The sequence below is a fragment of the Nelumbo lutea genome, chromosome 2 (genome assembly GCF_056320005.1).
Source record: "Nelumbo lutea isolate HS-2025 chromosome 2, American lotus-T2T, whole genome shotgun sequence".
NCBI classification, from domain to species: Eukaryota; Viridiplantae; Streptophyta; class Magnoliopsida; order Proteales; family Nelumbonaceae; genus Nelumbo; species Nelumbo lutea.
In genome coordinates, this window is record NC_142685.1 from 85,868,552 (window position 1) to 85,887,720 (window position 19,169).

The following is a 19,169-nucleotide window of genomic DNA, read 5'->3' on the forward strand; positions in this document are numbered from 1 at the left end:
AGAGCGACAGATCCAATTATAAGGAAAATTACATTTATTTATTTAAATAATAATATAACCTTAATAAAAATGATGATAAAATACTAAGGATCCATTTGGTTTTGAGGAATAGGTTTCTGGAATCAGAATTGGAATGACCCATTACGATTCCTACCATTTATTTGGTAGGAATTGGATTCCGATTCCCATGCCCCCTAGGGAATGGGGTTTTCATTCCAAAGTCTATCAAAAAGTAAAGAACTCATGACAAAATGCTCCCTAAACCCTAATATTAATAAACTATTAACAAGACATTAGTAAAATAGTAATAAAATAATAGTACTATAATAACAAACAAAGATATTAATTGTTAAATGTAATAATAATAAGTTATAAATAAAATATCAATAAATTAAAAAAATGAAAATATTAGTTATTAAATAATAATAATAATAATAATAATAATAATAATAAAGTACAAATAAGATATTAATATAATATAATTAAAGTAACAATAGCATAATAATATATTACTTATTTAATAATAATAAATTATTAATAAATATAGTGATAAATAAAATATTCATAAATTAATTTATAATAACAAAGTACTGATAAAATAATAATTATATAGTCATAAAATATTAATAAAGTAATAATGATATAATAAGTAGACTAATACAAATTTGAACATTTCCAGTTGATTCTGATTCCAACTCTGAATGAACCAAAGAACAACAATCAGAATTCAATACCATTCTTGATTGGACTAAACATGCATTAGGAATAGGTGATTCCGATTCCGGTTCCAGAGGATTTCGATTCCAATTCCGATTCTGGTCTTGTCTGCAAATCAAACGAACCCTAAATTTTTTATATGTTAATAAATTAAATATTAAACTAATATTATCTTATATTACCTATCAAGTTTACCATCTAAAACATAAAATCTGATAAAATTAAGAAAATATTATATATTTAATAAAATAACCAAAATTGAGTCTAAATTGGGTTAGAACGGGCAAGAACTAGAATAAACCCAATTATTAGTTGAGACAAAATCATGGAACCAGAACTAACATAACCAGTTTGGGCAGTCGAGCAGAAATAATCCATTGACAGACCTAGTCTCTAGTGCTATTTAGTGATCACAAGTTAGCTGAGTTTGGAAAGAATTCTAAATCACTCCATGTTAAGAGACCGAACATCAACAACCGGTGTTGTCTGTGGAAACCTAAACAAAAATTCTATTCCACTACCCAAGACGAAACCTACATAGAACTACACTCAGAGAATCTTGTAACTCCTAGCATGCCTCTTTTGGAAGTACACCTCAGAATTAACTCCAGCCTTAGGCAGTCTTCCAAGAGTAGTTTAACATGCTCTAGAGACAAGTCTAGGACGTCATTACCATGATGAGGAATGTTGCACCCCTTCCCAATGACAACAACCAAGGGTAGGAGAGGAAGGCTAGTGGAGCTGATTTGCTAGCCCACCATTCTGACCACCAAGCTTGGCATTCTGCCATCAAAGCACTGCCTAGAATTCGTTTCAATGAACAACTCTTCAAATTGATTATGTCCAGTCATTCCAAGGCTGAATCGAGCTAGGTTATTGACAGGCTCACCTAATCCCCAAAATTGAGTACATGACCAAGATAAGTAGATTTGGAAAATGACAGCCAGGCTTGTTGTAAACGAGGTGGAGTGAAGCAAGAATGTAGATCTTGATGTCTCTAGAGAGCCACCATTCACCTTGGACATGATGGAGGAGCCTCTCCCACCAAAAATCAAAATGCCCAGTCTTGGGGATTCGATTGACTAGTTGGAGAGATTTAAGGCCCTCATGGTCCTACATGGAGCTTCTAAGGTGATCATGTGCCAAGTTTTTCGAGTGACCTTGAAAGAGGCAACTTGGTTGTGGTATTTAGGGCTTCGACCTCAATCCATTAGTTTTTGGGAGCAATTCAACAAACAGTTTGTTGGGCACTTTAACATAGCCTTCTTGGAGATCCATGACCTCGATCAGGTGATAGAAGTGGCAACAATCATAAAAGACCTTTAAGGTCTCTAGGTTTAATTTCTCCCTTTCCTAGAGACAACCCAAAAACATGTTTGAATTGCTTTCCCAAGAAGAAAAGTACATTAATGCTGAAAATTCCCTAGCTAGTACAAAGTACGGCAAGGAGCAAGCTGACAAATAGCACAAAAAGTACTTCCCCCTCTACACCTTGAGAACCCAAATCCTAATGCAGATTTAGGACAAGGATTACATCCATTGGTCTGAGAAGATAGGTTAAATGGGAACAAGAGGGACTGAAGAAAGTATTGTCAATTCCATTGAGGCCATAACCACGACATCGAGGAGCCTACCTTAACAACTATGTCTTAGACAACCAGTCAAATGTCGACTAGCCTAGCAAAATCTCAGAAATTTCTCAGATATTTATTTTTTTATTTTTTATTTTTTTATTTTTTAATTTTGAGTGCAAAGCTATAGTATAGAAAAACTGAAAAACCGTAATATAGGCAATCAGCCGGTTGCATCAGTTTAGTTCAAAAAATACCCATGGTTCGGTTAACCATGAGCAGCCCTAATATTGATTAAATAGATTTGCTGACTGCATCCCAACAGTCTTAATGCTTTGATAGATACATAGATATAAGAGGGTGCGCCTTGATTTCTCCATTGCAACTTGGGCGACCGGGGTTCAAATCTTTGAGACCTCTCTGTATGTGCAGGGGTAAGGCTGCACACATCTGTCCCTCCCTAGACCCCACATTGGCAGGAGCCTTGTGTACTGCTCTACCCTTCTATAGATATAGATATAACTTGTTGCGGGAAACCAGATTAGGTTTTCGATTTTATCAGACAGACTTTATGGTATTATTGTGATCCTCCTTACTCAAATACATTGGATACAAACTACAATCGAGGTCTTGCACCAAAATTACAAGTAGTGAATTACAAACTTCAAATTGTAATCTATTTGGGAGGATTTCTTGTGATAAGTTGCATTTTCGACTGGCAAATCCAATGGATGGCTTGGTATATCTGAAATGTTTTTTCTTCCCTTTTTTTATATTTAATGAAGCATTTGAAAATCAACCGATCAGCTGAAGCTGATTGTATAACTCAACTGACTCAACTCAACTCTACCAAAAAAAAAAAAAAAAGATTCTGCTTTCAGCAATCATCTTTCAATAATATACAATCTTTTAGACCACAAGAGGTGAAAAGGGAAAATGTGCATAACCAAACAAATTCTCATAACTTTTCCTGAATTTCTTTTTCCGTCAATTGTTTCCTCAAGTTAAAAAAAGCTTTCATGCAATTGAAACTTACAACAATAGATAGAACCTTCAATTTTTGTAATCATGGATTTCCCAAGTTCTTGAGTATTTCTGAGAGAATAACATACCCCGCTCCTCCAATTACAATAGATAGGGTGAATCTTCCTCCAGGGACAAGTAAAGGTAGCTTTGGAGGCTGGGTTGAATCATTGAACCTATCTGACCATGCCATGGCAGCAGGAAGAATTCCGAACAAGACCAAAACTATGAATTGGAAAGAGCCCCATATCAGATACAAGCTCAGAAATAAAGTAACTTCACATGTAAAAGACACTGTTGAGTTGCCCAAATAGTAACATTTTGGAATTGGGCTCAGAATTGCTGTTCATTTTCATTAATATCGTTAAAAAAGAATGAAGGAATATATTAATGCAACTCTCAAGGGGGGTAGGTAACAACAAGGGCAGCTAACAACAAAAATTTATAATAAATCTCCTAAGTCTCTCTATTTTGATAAATCAGGCAGTAGGCACAACTTTGTCTGAACTTCTTAGAAAATTACTGTTACTAAGCATCTAAAAATTGCTGCAAAGGGGGGTAGGTCCCTATAAAAGGATAAGGTTGAAGTCCATAAGCATATAGATTAGAATATGAGAAAGAACTTGACAAATTGTGAGTTAACAGAAAATATAGGCCTTAGGGCCTAAGCAGAATGGCAAGGCAAAGCCAGGTTCATGCAGGCTCCAGATTAGTTTGGGATAAGGAATTATTGAATTGACTTGAGAATGTCGCTTTTCAAAATCCATAAATACAAACAGCAGCAACAACAAATAAATAAAACAAGGATCTGTCAGAAAAATGGCTTACCTCCATATGTCCCTGCAAAATCCAATGCTTTGAAAAATATCTCTGGGTCAAGCAGTGACAGAACTAGTGGCGGAAATAAAGTCAACAAGTAAGGGAGAGGCTTGCTCTGGCCACTTGGCAGTTTTAACACTAGAGATTCACCAAAATGACAAGGTAAAGAGTAAAATTCAAGAAGGGGAATGCATTTCAGTAGAACTAAGAAACCAAAAGAATGCAAGAATGATTGAGATTTGTGACATAAATGCATGGCTATGTATAATTATTTGTATTTTGTTCAGATGTGATTTCAGATGCACTTGCATGACCCGAATTATGTTCTGTAAGAATGCTTAGCTTCTATTCCTGTAATTAATGGGGATTTTATCACTGCATCCCTTTCTAAAATTTTGTCCTTTAGGATAGCCCAAGGTTTAAAAAGCCACATTAGTGAAGCACCAGAAAGAACATGAATACAAGATTGGGTTCCATTGGTGAAACCATAGGATGATAGCAAGTATGATCTATAATCTTGATTTTATAATCCCTGAGGATAAGTCAGTTGGTCATGTATGCGGTTAGGATAGAGAATATGAAAGTAGAGAAGAATAATAAATAATTTTGTAGTCTTGATTGTATAGCACTTCTGGATAAGTCTGTTGGTCATGTATTTGTAGGATACAGGACATGGTAATGGAGAAGAATAATAAAAAATTACATTATTCCAAAGCACATAAATATTACTTTTTTCCCTTAAAAAAAGGAATGAGGCCCACTCACAATCAGCTAGGAAGTCGGAAAGACCCAAAACAAATCCAATATATGATGTTGCAATCGCAAGAAATGAGAAAACCTCAATAATTGGCTGCAAAAAATGAAAATTCAAATTTACCACAGACTTTCCCTATCAATTTACACTCTTCTCTTATCCTGTTTAAACTTCCAATAAAGAGATTTAAGAATGACCATTGAACAACTTACTCCAACAATCCCATTGCCAGACCGCAACAGTTCTAATGGGTCTGTGATCTTGTAGCTATCTGAACCCAGATTTGAAATGGTTCCAAGAATTACAGCATCCCAAATAAGAAAGAGAAGAAGAGGAATAGCTGTTCCTAGAACAATGGCGGTCCTGCAAAAGTTAAAAGAGTCAATAATATCCATGGAACTAAAGACTACAGAAATGCAATCAATTGATTAGTAACCTCTAACTATATAAAAGCATACAAGAAGTTTATAAAAGGAACTTTCTTCAAGGCATTGATTTAGAATATTAAACTATATTATGTGGGGCACCTTTGAGTCAGATGTATGCCAATATCATGCAATTCAATATGTTAACAGTCTTTATTAGTCATTATTTACAGCTTGTTTTATTGTTTGCTTTTTATTCAAGTTGTTGATCCCACCTGCAATAAACTGAAATAAAGAACAAAGAAAAAAGAAAAACAGAAAAGAAGATGGAAGAGAGAAAAGTAATTGAAGAAGAATATGGAAGAAAGGGAAGGAAGAAGAGAATAATTGAGGAAGAAAAGTTTCCATCAATGTATTCTCCCCGTGAATATGAATGGAGAATACACACTCGTGATTAAAACCAAAATTGTACCATATAATGAAACACCCTAAATGTTGGGAACACTTCTAACTTGTGGCGAAGAAAGTATATTCACGTGTATTTGGTACAATCATCAATAAACAATACAAAGTATTTGATTCAAGTTGAGAAGTGATGGATGCAGTCCAGACATCACTATGTATAAGCTGAAAGGGAGAGGTAGCAAGTTCAAACATGTGAAGTAAAGAACTGCAATTCTTACTTAAACAACAGGAAGCACAAGATGTATCAAAGGTTTGCAATGAAGGAACTTTATTCTTAATCAAACTTGAATCAAACAAAAACTTTAATTTCTCAGCATGTATATAACCCAAATGTTTATTCCGTAAGTCCCAAACATATCTTTGTGACTCAGAAAGGAACTAGAAGTAGAGGAACTAAAATAAGCGAATGATGTTGCAGTCTGAGACTTCTCGAACTCCAATGCAAACAGACAGTCCTACTTGTGCCCCCCTTCCCTTTCACCTTCCTAGTGTTCCGGTCCCGAATCAAGTATCCATCATGGGAAAAGGTGAGAATGCTACCTTCATCAACTAATTGGCCACCAGAAATGAGATGTGTAGTGAGGTTAGGAACAAGAAAGGCCTTGTTAAGAGGGAATGACACAGTGGAAGAAATCTTAAGAGATAGACATTGCTACCGGTGATGTTTAACTTTTCACCATTGGTAGTAAAAATATGTTTGTGATGGGTTTTAGTAAGATTACTAGGTTAGCTAGGGTAGGCTCCTATCATATGGTTGATCCAAACATGAGAAGGAGAAGAACAACCACCGGAGAACTCATTAGATAATCCAATAGCAGAAAAGGGAGAAGAAATAGTAGATGTTACTAGCTCTCGAATGTTTTCCTCAACCATAGATGCCAGAGAATCACCTTTAACAAAAGAATCACCACTAGTAGAAGGTTTCTTATTCCCGTGTGCTGTAAAAGCAGTGTCAATCCCATAGGTTAATCCATCAACTTTCACAAGAATAATATCAACTCTATCAGAGGTTATTTCAACAAAGAAACAACAGTCCAAGCACAAAAATATTAGGGAAAACCATTAAACCGACTGATTCAATCAATCTATAACCATAAATCGACTGATTCAATCAATCTATAACCCTAGATCTTTTGTTTCCCTGGGGCTTTCTTGCTTCCCATTAAAGTGTTTCAGATTTCAGATTGATATTTAAGGGTTTTTGATCCCTTCTTGGATTTGACAGTCTTGGAACATGCCTCTTTTGGATTGTCAACATTGAGTTCTTGGTTGCTGAAGTTGTTTGTGGTATTTTTTGATGTCCCTTGACTTCCTCTGTTGTTGGAATGCTTCTCTATCCCCAGATCTAACAACAGTCCAAGAAAGCCCCAGGGAAACACTTTAATGGGAAGCAAGAAAGCCCCAGGGAAACAAAAGATCTAGGGTTATAGATTGATTGAATCAGTCGATTGAGCGAAATCTGTGATTTACCAACCTATCAGGTATTTTTTCTAGGAAAAATAAGGTACCTTGTGCTGATAGAAACAACCTTAAGAAAAACTCCAAACCAGACCCCCAAGTGTAGCGGTTGAAAATCCTTGAAAGAACCCTTTAATTTGGAGAGAAAACCCTAGATTGCAGGCTAGTATAAAAGACATGAAGCCTAAAGGTGTTGCAGTCCAAAAAAGGAAAGTTTACACTCCTTCAAAAACTTTACCAAATCAGATGCTGTTTGTAGGGTGCATAGATCAGGTCTAGGTGACACTAGATCTGAAGGTTGGCCTCGATCCAAGATCTCCCAAGAGAGATCTATTAAAATCTCTCCTGCTAGTTGCACAAAGTAGACTGAACAGCATTTAGAGTTGATCGAAACAGCTCTAATCTCTTTCACATAACAGAGAGGGAAGTAAATCCTAATAGGAAGATAGGATTACTACTTTCAGTGAGGATCAAGAGAAGATAAAATAGATCAGAGAGCAACCTGCTCTGATACTATGTCAACACTCTTGGCTGAATAGAGAAGATAACACGAATAATCTTAGAGGTGTCTAGAATAGTCGACCTCAACTTCAAAGGGCCTCTTATATATTGAAAGATATGTACAATTATGAGAATGCCCATATAGGGCTGAAAGAGAAAAAAGAATACAGAATACAAGTAATGTGCAACAGGGACTATAGTAGTAAGATATAAGTCACAGAATCTCCACACTCCCACTCAAATTGTTGCATGGACATAAGCATTAGTTTGCTTATAAAAAAGATGTTTTGAGCTTTAGTCATAGTCATGGTGAGCATATCAGCAATATGCATGTCCAAGGATACATGGGGAAGCAATATAGATTCAGTACTGAAAAGATGTCAGATAAAGTAGTAGTCCACCTCGATGTGCTTAGTCCTCTCATGGAAGACAAGGCTAGATGCAATCTTGATAGCACTTATATTATTTGTATAGAGAAGAATAATAGTAGGAAGCTGAGTAGGGATACACATAGACTTAAGGTGTAGATTATGAGGAGACATTCTCTCCTGTAGTCCTGTTGCCAAAATGCTATCAGTCCCTGTACTTTTGTCCTTGGCAGTTCAGTATGATTGGCCATTGCTTCAGTTGATGTAAAAAGTTCCTTCTTAAATGGTGATCTTAATAAAGAAGTGTATATGGCGCTAACTCCAGGGTTATATAGTGGGGAGCACAATGATAAAGTAAGCAAAATTAAGAAGTCTTTATATGGCTTAAAGAAGTCCCTTCATGCTTGGTTTGATTGGTTCAAAAAAGCATTACAAAGGATCGGTTTTAGTAGCCTCAATCTGACCACACATTATTTATGAAGATGGGTTAGTTGATTACTACTCTTATTGTCTATGTTGATGACATTGTGGTGATAGGTAGTGATATAGATGGTATTGCACATCTTAAGATATTTTTAGCTTCTGACTTTGAGATTAAAGACCTAGGTGAGTTGAGATATTTCCTAGGTATTGAGGTAGCAGGACCAAGCATGATATTTACATTTCCTAGGGGAAGTATGTGTTGGACTTTGTTCAAGGAAACAGGAAAACTTCGAGTGAAACTTGCAGATATACCTAATTATAAGTTGTGTGCTACTAAGGGGGAGCAAGGGATTGTTCCATGTACCAATGACTTCTAGGGAGGTTGCTCTACCTATGCATGAGTCGACCAAACATTTCTTATGCATTTAGTGTGGTCAATATATGCATGGTCCTCATTCATTACATTTGGCTGTAGTAAATTGTATTCTTGCTTATCTAAACAAGAACCCAGGCATAGGTATTTTGTACAAGAAGCATGATCATATGAATGTGGAGATTTATACGGATGCCAACCAGGTTGGGTCCCTAGATGATAGAAGATCTACATTAGGTTACTGTACCTTAGTTGGGTGAAAGTTTAGTGTCATGGAAAATTAAGAAACAAAATGTAGTGGTGAGGTCTAGTGCAGAGGCTAAGTATCAAACCATGGCACATATGTTATCTGAGGCTTTATGGTTTAAGTCCTTGTTGGAAGAGTTGGGTGTTGTAATTCAGTTGCCTTTGCTGCTATACTGTGACAATAAGCCTGCAATTAACATTGTTCATGACCCAACAAATCATGACTGAACCAAACATATAGATGTGGATTTACACTTCATAAATGAGAAGGTTGTTCTTGGTGATGCTTGTATTCCCTTGGTGAAAACTGATCAACAATGGGCAGACATTTTCATGAAAGGGGTTTCTAAGACGGCTCTTTAGTTCAACTCTGGGCAATCTGGGCATGATTGACATCTATGCTCAGCTTGAAGGGGATTGTACAGAAAAGTGAGTTTTATGAGCCTGTTATGTTTCTTTTACCTATTAGGTCAACTTACAAGATATTATAACTGCTGCCACCCATGTAGGGGCAATCTTTGTAATTTCTCCCTTCATTACATAAAGTAGTCTCTAGGAGGAACCCCACGATCCCTTAATTTTCCTCTTCTCTCTTTTTGTCCTCAAATGAATTACTTTAGAAGTAAATCTGATAAGAAGCTTGATTAAAGAAGTAAAAAGTGAGAAAGGAAGAAGAAAAGAACAGAATGGAAGAAGGAGATGGAGAAGAAGAAGAAGGTTGAGGGTTCGATTAATCACCTCTCTACCCTCACTAATCCTTTTATTAATCTTCACTAATGTGGTTAATTACAAATCAGCCCTTAAGTGGGGCATCCAGCTAAGCATAAACTTAAAATAACTTACAAGAAGTTAACAGGTCCATTAGCATACAAAATAAATAACCTACTACTGAAACATAAAATAGACACTAGAGCCCATTTGGCCTAGTCTCTCTACATTCCCCCTCAAGCTGAGCATGGATGTCAACATAGTTTCAAGGCATCTAGGCGGTTCTGATCAACCCTAGGGCGCCTAGTTGCCTAGACGATAAAAATTTTATAATATAAAAAACCGACTTTTGGCTAGTTTCCTAGTTTTATATACCATTCAGCATGAAAGAATAGCAATTCTCTTTATTAAGAACATTAAATTTCCTCTAAAAATGTGGCAAATCATCACATCTAAAAGATAAAAATCTTACATATATTAATTTCATTATTTTCAAAAATAATACTACTATAATAAGTTCTTAATAGAGCAATTTCATATTAATTAGCAACTAAATAAGGTTATTAACTTAATATGATAAATATTCAAGATGGAAGGTAAAATAGAAAAAAGACAAGGATGGAGTTTCTGTTTTATTTAATTAGAGAGAGATAATAGAAAAAAATAACTTTATTATTCTATTCTTTCTTTCCTCTTTCTTTTCTTTTTTTCTTTCTTTCTTTCTTTTTCTATTCTCAAAACCCTTTGATCTTTTAAATTTCAATAGTAAAACATTAAAACAAAGTATAATTGATATATATAGCATATAATAAAATGTATTAACAAATACATTAATAAGATACAACAATATAAATGATTCTGCCTTGTCATTTTTGTTGCCTAGGCGGGTGCCTAGTCGCCTAGAAGGGTGCCTAGTTGCTAAAAATCAAGGCGTTTGGGCGAGGTGCCCAGCCAAGGGTGCCTAGTCACCTAGGTGATGCCTAGGCAGGCGCCTAGGCAATGCCTTGACAACTATGGATGTCAATCATGCCCAACTTGCTTATATAGTGTTTCATCTTCCCTTTTGGAACACCTTTGGTCAAGACATTAGCCAACTGCTCTTCTGAAGAAATAAATGGCAAGCAAACCTCTCCTGAAGCAATTCTTTATCGTATAAAATGTCTATCAACCTCTATGTGCTTAGTGCTGTCATGTTGAACAGGATTATGTGCAATGATGATAGCAGCCTGGTTGTCACAATAGAGCATCATTAGCTTTTCATAGTCAACACCCAACTCTTCCAGAAGTGATCTCAGCCACACTAATTCCGACACTGCATGTGCCATTGCCTTGTATTCTACTTCAATTGAGAATCTGGCTACTATAGATTGTTTCTTACTCCCCCATGAGACAATGTTCCCTACCACTAAAGCACAATATCCTAAGGTGGATCTCCTATCATCAATACATCTAGCCCAATCAACACCAGTGCATGCTTCCAACTTCGTGTCCATGTTTGGCAAACAAAATACCTTTCCTTGGAGTGCTTTCAAATAACACACAACACTTTTTGCAATAGCTAAATATGTGTCTCTGGGAGAATGCATAAACTGGAACACTCACGGCATAGGAAATATCCGGCCGAGTCATGCAGATATATAACAACTTCCCAAGTAGTCTTTGAAACACTCCCCTATCAGGCAACAGTTCACCATTAGTGGCAAAGAGCTTATGATTGGGATCTATGGGGGTGGAAGCTGGTATAGCACCAAGTTTACCAGTCTCTGCAAGGAGGTCAAGAACATACTTGCGTTGAGAAATGAAGATACCATCCTTGGATCTAGCAACTTCAATTCTTAAGAAATATCTGAGATCCTTCGAATCCTTGATTTCAAATTCAGAGTTAAGAAATCTTTTGAGCTTAATCACTTCCTATGTGTCATTACACATGACCACAATGTCATCAACATAAACAATCAGAAAAGCACCAAAGAGTTACTTCTTTTTAGAAATAAAGTATGGTCAGATTGGGTTTGTGTGTAACCAAGAGATACAAGAGTAGTTCTGAATCTCTTAAACTAGGCTCGAGGAGATTGCCTAAGACCATAAATAGATTTCTGTAGTTTACACACCTTCCCTTACATTTCCTTTCCATACATCCCTAGAGGCAAAGACATATAGACCTCTTCATGGAGCTCTCCATTCAAAAAGGCATTTTTAACATCAAACTGGTGAAGGGGCCAATCAAAGGTAGCAGCTAAAGACAACAAAACTCAAACTGAAGTCATCTTGGCCACAAGAGCAAAGGTCTCTAGGTAGTCGATACCATACATTTGAGTGTAGCCTTTAGCAACCAATCGAGCCTTAAACCTCTCAATAGTGCCATCAGAATGGTACTTAATAGTGAGCACTGATTTACAACCCATTGGTTCCTTCCCTTCAGGAAAATCCACAATATCCCAGGTATGGTACTTATGCAAAGCATCAAGTTCGGTCATCATAGCATCCCTCCATTCAGGTTTGGACAGGGCTTCTGGTATAGACCTAGGAATCACATGGGTAGAAACAGAGGCAAGAAAAGAGTAATAGGTAGGGGATAGAAGGTTGTAGGAGAAGTGTTTGGAGATACAATGTGTTGTACACTTCCACTATCCTTTTCGAAGGGCAATAGGAAGGTCAAGGTCTGGGAAGGTAGGTAGGTTAGAGGAGGGTTGACCTATTACCTCAGTAGTGATGGAAGGTGCAAGAGGTTTTGCGGAAGGAGTGGAAACAACTTGCCGTGCCTGAATCTTTGCCGTTGTTACCACCTTTGGAGCACAAGATGTGAAGGAAATGTAGGAGGATGGGTTGGAGGGGGAGTAGGAACATGTGGTGGAGACATAGTGGAAGGGGAGGCACCAAAAGAAGATGACTCAATAGGGGACTCAAAAGGAACTGGATGAGGAATAGTTGGAGACTTAGCAAATGGCTCCTCAAGATGATCCCCCTCAAGAGAAATACCAAAATAAGGAATGGACTCAACAAATGTGACATCCCTAGAGACAAAGCAGGTGCCACGAGCTAGATCAAAACAACAATATCCCTTTTGTGTGAAGGCATATCCCAGAAAGACACACTTATGTGCCTTAGGAAGGCTAAACAAGGTTTTGAAGCCCAGAACCCGAGAAGGCATACGGTTAATCAAGAAGGTGGTAGTAAGGACAACATCCCCCCAAAATTTAATAGGAACATGAGATGCAAAAAGGAGGTATCGAGCAACCTCAACCACATGGTTGTTCTTCCTCTCTGCCACTCCATTCTGTTATGGAGTGTAGGAACAAGAATTTTGATGAATAACCCCAAAGGTCTCAAAGTAGGATGAAAGATTCTTCTCAAAATATTCCTTAGCATTATTATATTGGAATATTTTGATCTGTGTATTAAAACTCAGTAAGGATAAGCTCATGAAAAATTTGCACAATAGTTGGTACTTCATCTCGGGATCTCATGAAAGAGGATAAAATACTTGTAACCCCTCATAGTAGGCAAATGATATGGATCCCACACATCAAAGTGCACAATATGAAAAAGAGAAATAGATCTTTTATTACTTACTGAATAAGATTGTCTACAATGCTTTGCAAGTTCACATGGCTCACAATGAAGAATTGATAAAGACACTCCCTTAAACATATCGGGAAACAAATGACTGAAGGCTGAAAAAGGTAAATGACCAAACCACAAATGACATAACATGACTCTATCAATAGACTCTAACACAACAGACTCCAAAGCTACTCCATTGGGTGGTCCAAGACACCTATCAGGTGTGTCCAGCATGTATATTCCATTCGTCTCATGGCCACTCCCAATCGTCCTCTGAGATTTTAGGTCCTGAAAAACACAATGGGTAGGAAAAAAAGGTTATACTACAGTTCATGGATTTAGTCATGCTACTAATAGATAAGAGATTGGTATTAAGCTTTGGGGACATGAAGAAAAGAGGACAAGACAAGTGTGTTAGAGGCCTTGATATCTCCTTTGCCAGAGATGGGAGCAAGAGACCCATCAGCAAGAGATAGCTTCTCTCTACCAGATAGGAGATGATAGGAACAAAAGAGGTTAGACAAACTTGTCATATGGTCTGATGCACTAGAATCAATAGTCCAAGGGATTTTATGATTACCTGAAACAGAAGCATGATTTGTAGAAGCACGAGTACCTGAGTGAGCAAACACAGATGATGAAGTGTTGCCAGAAGTGTAGGATGCTGTTACAGTGGTACCTAAGTGATTCAGTAACCTCCCATACTTCTCAATCTTTGCCTTTACTACTGCCAACTACTCTGTAGATAACTTTTCTTCACTCTCCTTGTTCCCTCTTTCAGGTATTGTGGCAACATTAGCATTCTTAGGATTTCTTGTTTGTCGATTCTTCTTAAAATTGCTGCTATTGCTGTTATTGTTGTTATTCTAAAACCTATCCGTGAGAAGATCAGGATGGAGTTTCCAACAAGTGTCCTTAGTATGCTTTGGTTTCTTGTAGTATTCACATATCACTGCTTTCTTCTTGGTCGGACCTTTCGACTTTATTCTAGCATGTGCAAAATGTTCTGTAGGTGAACTTTGTAACTGTACCTCTGTCGTCTACTCTCTTCACTGCTTACCATAGCATATGCCTAAGCAAGAGGGACCTCATCCTTTGCCAGAATATTCTGTCTATAGTTGTCAAGGTGACACCTAGGCGACTAGGCGGTTTTTGAAGGTCGCCTCGCCCAAACGCCAGATGTTTTGTGCACTAGGCGGTTTTTGAAGGTCGCCTCACCCAAACATATGCCTAAGCCTTGTTACAATATATCAGTTTAGTATTAAGACAACTATAGAATAGTATATACAACTAAACTAAGACAAGGGTTTACAAGGGTTTTGGTTCGACTAGAAGAGGGAGGAGAATCGAACAGGCAAACTCTGCAAGCTCGAGTAGCCCAGCTCCATCGCAGTCGCATTCGCACCTTAGTTCGAGCATGCACTTCTTCTTCTTCTTCTTCTTTTTCTTCAGATTTTAGAGTTTCAGCATTTTTTACTTTTTTTTGAAAAATAGAGGCTCTGGCAGTCCTCCCTTTCTTCTTCTTCTTCTTCTTCTTCTTCTCTCTCTTCTCAGATATCAATTCAGTCGAAAAAACAAGGGCTCCACCCCTATACTCCTCAGTCCTCCCTTTCTTCTTCCACCCACCCCATGAGTAGTGTTCTCAGTTAGTCACTCTCACTCTCAGTCGTCAATCCGCCCCATGAGTCCCTTTTTTTTTTTAAAAAGGGGGCTCCGCCCTACTCTTCTCCTCCCTTTAGTCATTCACAGTTTCACACTTGAAGTCTTGAATCATCTCAGTTTTTAATCTCTTCTCTAATCTCTTCTTTAATTCTTCTTCTTCTCATTCAAATTTTTTATGACTGATTTTTTTATGGCTGATTCAGTGATTGTATGGCTGAATTGAATCAAATGTTTTTTTTATGGCTGAATTACATGTCTGAAAAGCATATATAAAGTAAAAACTCAATAAAACAAGCATTTTAAAATTCCAACGCCTAGGTGCCCTGTGGTTACCTAGCCTCACCTAGGCGCCTTGAAAACTATGACTCCGTCTGGTAATGTCAAACTCAAGGTTGAGTCTTGTAAGAAACTGAAACACCCTGTTTCATTCCACTAGTTTCCTAAAAGTCTTCGCATCATTAGTACTCTCCCAAACAACTGCCTCCATAACATCAATTTCCTGCCATAGTGATTTCAGCAAGGAATAGTAGATCGCTACACTCTTCTCACCCTGTCTCATATTTTTCACAACACTTTTCAGCTTATAGACTCTTGCCACATTCAACTTTTGTGAATATGTTTCTGTAACACTATGTTTACTTATATGGGGTTGCATAGAGTTAACCAACCATCCAATAGCAGTGTAGTTCTCCTGCATCCATTTCTCATATGTAGGGCCTGACTCTACGGATTTCACCTTACTACCTGTGAGATATCCCAGTTTACCTCTACTACAAACATGAATCTGTATAGACTGTGCCCAGGCTAGACAATTGGTGCCATCTAGCTTGATTGTGGTCACTCCAGTAAAAAAGGAATCTATTTGGCCAATCTCAAATACCAGCATCTGCTTCAATTCACTTCCGAAATGCTCCATTGATCAAATGAAAATAAAAAAACCAGTTTTTTTTCAGTCTATATAAACTTATCTGAGGTCAATACAGTACCTGGAGACTTGAAAACTAGGGTTTTGCTGCACCTGGCTATCAGGGAGGAAGAGAGAAGAGGTAGCCGCTCCTACCAAATCTTCCAAACCATCTACAAGTCTCATATGCACACTTCTAGAGATCAAACTAAACCTCCCAAATCCTGAGTGCCACACCCAAATCTTCTCCTTGACCTGTAACTTGAAAGATCTCTAGTTGGCTAGGGTTTTGGGCAGAAAATTACAGCTCCACTTCTTGGCAGTTTTCGGCCAGATTCTAACTCTTCAAACCCTCTACCAACTAGGCAAAAATATTCTCTGATTTATCAAGAATTTATCTCTCCATACACACTCCTAATCGAAGGGTGTATAGGAAAAGAGAAAAGAAAAAAGAGGGAAAACCTGCTCTGATACCAATAAGTAAATCTGACTTCTAAATCTGATGAGAAACTTGATTAAAGAAGTAAAACGTGAGAAAGGAAGAAGAAAAGGGCAGAATAGAAGAAGGGGATAGAGAAGAAGAAGAGGGTTCGATTAATCACCTCTCTCCCCTCACTAGTCCTTTTATTAATCTTCATTAATGTGGTTAATTACAAATCAGCCCTTAAGTGGGGTGTCCAGCGATAAAATTAAAATAACTTAAAAGAAGTTAACAAGCCCATTAGACAGGCCCATTAGCATACAAAATAAATAACCTACTACTAAAACATAAAATAGACACTAGGGCCCATTTGTCCCAGTCTCTCTACAACTTCATTCGAGTCAAAAATAGAATGATAAGAGAGTTATGCAGTTGGAATGCTATCAAGAGTAATGTGCTGCCTTGCCCAAGTCATTATATGAAGAGATGATTCCCTTTCTGATGTCATGGACAATAAGGCAATCAGCACCGTTATATCCAGTTATTCCAGGTGATAAAATATCACACTTAATAACAGAATTCACCAAATATATATACTTTATTGAGCTACAAAATCCAAGTGACGTGTATGACGATAAAATTTGTCACCTTACTTTTGACAGATCCCCTTCAAGATTCGTGCAAAGAACAGGCACTACGTTCTGCAATAGACGGAATATTCAAATGATGTCAATCTTGAATCTCGAAATCTTGATGAAAAGTAGGGCAGTTACCTGGTAAACAAATGAGAGTGCAATTATTGGTATACTTGATGGAACAGCTTCAAAGTTGCCTTGCAGAAGTGTGTTCCATTGCAGGTTCCCACTGGTCACTCCCTAAGGAAAGAAACTTTGTTCTATTTACTTTTACTACAAATGGCATAACTTCCCACAAGAAGACACAAATTAAGACATAATTCTGATAGCATCCAACCGGGGATGACTAATGTTTTGTATAATCCTACTATAATATGTTGTTTATGCTAAAACAAATGCCATGCATTATGAGAGGTGGCAAGATTAACTGCTTAACAAATGAATGAAATGCCTAAAAGAATGATCAGCTTTTCTTCTAGAGAAAACAATTCTCAATTTGTAGGTGTTAGTGGTGAAAAGAATAAAGATATTAGGTGGAAAGGTAGTTTTGCCTCATTACATATTAGTTAAGTAGGGGTAATTCAATATGTAATTCCACCCCTAGAGGTTGGGACAAATTTCTCCCCACCAATTTCTCCTTTTTCTTCTCTTATTTTTGTTTTTTATTATGTATTTTAGGTGCAGGGATATTTCTGTAATTTTTCTTATTCTCAGGGACTTCCTTGTAACTTTTATATTTATTAATATAACATCCTGTTGTCTTCTTTTCTTCTCTTCTCTTCTATTTCTTCTCTTCTCATGAGGTATCTGTGAGAGATTACATGGCATCAGAGCATAATCTGTCATAGAAAACCATTTTTTTTCTTCTCATCTTCTACAGCAATCTGGTTTCTTAAAGGGTGCAGCTCTGTAATCTTCTTGGACTGATTGGCTATCATCTCTTCAGTGTTTTCCTTTTTTTTTTTTCTGGCCATAGGACCAGTTGTCTCTTGTTTGTGGGTGGTGTTTCACCTTTCAGCACATGTAGGAAGATTTTGCAACCTTCAAAGGAAGAGTTTTTTGGGTATTTTCCATGTCAAAAGTGTTTGATAACTGTGTGAAGACCAGCAGTAGTCAGCCAAGTTTATTTAGTAAACAAGTTTGAAATCTGGTAAGTTTGTTGCCCTTGAACTGTTTGAAAAAATGTTTCCTTGGTGTTAGAAGCCTCCTGAATTGTTCATGTGGCTGTTTGAGCTTCAGTTTAGCTCTTTTTTTTTTAACTTTTATTCATCTGTTGATGTGTTTCCTAGAAATGTATCAGTTGTGTGACCAGTTTCGGGACCTAATGGTGTGATGTTAACAATTTGTTCAGCCATTTGAACTGGTAGTTCAATCACATCTAATCCTCTTGGAGGACAAAGTAGTGCTAATAGCAGCATGGAGAATGTTACTTTCCCAGTTTCCATCATCCTTCTTGATGGTTTAAATTACTTGGAGTGGTCTAAAAGTATAAAAATCTTTGTTGGAGCCAAGGGAAAGTCAAGAGAACTATTTAATCATGTCCTGGCTTGTTTCTTCCATTCGGCCTTCACTTAGAAAAAACTTCATGTGGACAGAAACTGCTAAGGAGATATGGGACTGTGCAAAATCAAATTATTTGGAACAAAGGCATTTTGCTAGAATCTATGAATTACAAGTTGAATCATCAGCCTATAAACAAGGGGACAAATCTCTTACAGCCTACTATTCTTCTCTCACATCTATGTGGAAGGAGTTGGACCACTATAGGACTATTGACTGGAAAAACAATGATGATGCTTCTGCTTATAGAAAATTACTTTCTCAAGAAAGAGTATTTGCCTTTTTGGCAGGTCTGAATTCCATTTGTGAACCTCTTCGAGTTCAAATTTTGGGCAGCAAGGAACCATCAGGTCTTGAAGAAGTCTTTGCTTTGGTTCAGTCTGAGGAAACTAGGAGGACAGTCATCAATCCTCCTGAGGGGGGAGCAGGTTGCTTTCCTAAGGGTGAAAACAAGAGAGGTGATATGCAAAAAAGAAGTAATTTTGGTAAGGATAAATTATGGTGTACCCACTGTAGAAGGTCTCAACACACTAAGGATTTTTGTTGGGATTCACATGGAAAACCTAAAAAGTTCCAAGAGAAGTAAAGTAAGAAAACTAATGCAGCCAATACTGTTTCAACTACACCAAATC

The 19,169-nt window shown here is 37.2% G+C and overlaps 1 protein-coding gene across 2 annotated transcripts in view; it reads right to left on the reverse strand.

Moving 5' to 3' along the window:
• Positions 1-3,163: 3,163 nt before the first annotated feature.
• Positions 3,164-19,169, reverse strand: part of LOC148871703 (Tryptophan/tyrosine permease) — a 114,147-nt gene continuing 98,141 nt past the window's right edge. For both annotated transcript variants that reach the window (XM_088968121.1, XM_088968120.1), the window contains 6 exons: positions 17,116-17,217; positions 16,991-17,043; positions 5,097-5,247; positions 4,896-4,980; positions 4,140-4,268; positions 3,164-3,536 (listed from right to left, as the gene is read on the reverse strand). In XM_088968121.1, coding sequence (XP_088824247.1) covers positions 3,355-3,536; positions 4,140-4,268; positions 4,896-4,980; positions 5,097-5,247; positions 16,991-17,043; positions 17,116-17,217 — 702 coding nt within the window. In that variant the 3' untranslated portion in view covers positions 3,164-3,354. The remainder of the gene's footprint in view (positions 3,537-4,139; positions 4,269-4,895; positions 4,981-5,096; positions 5,248-16,990; positions 17,044-17,115; positions 17,218-19,169) is intronic.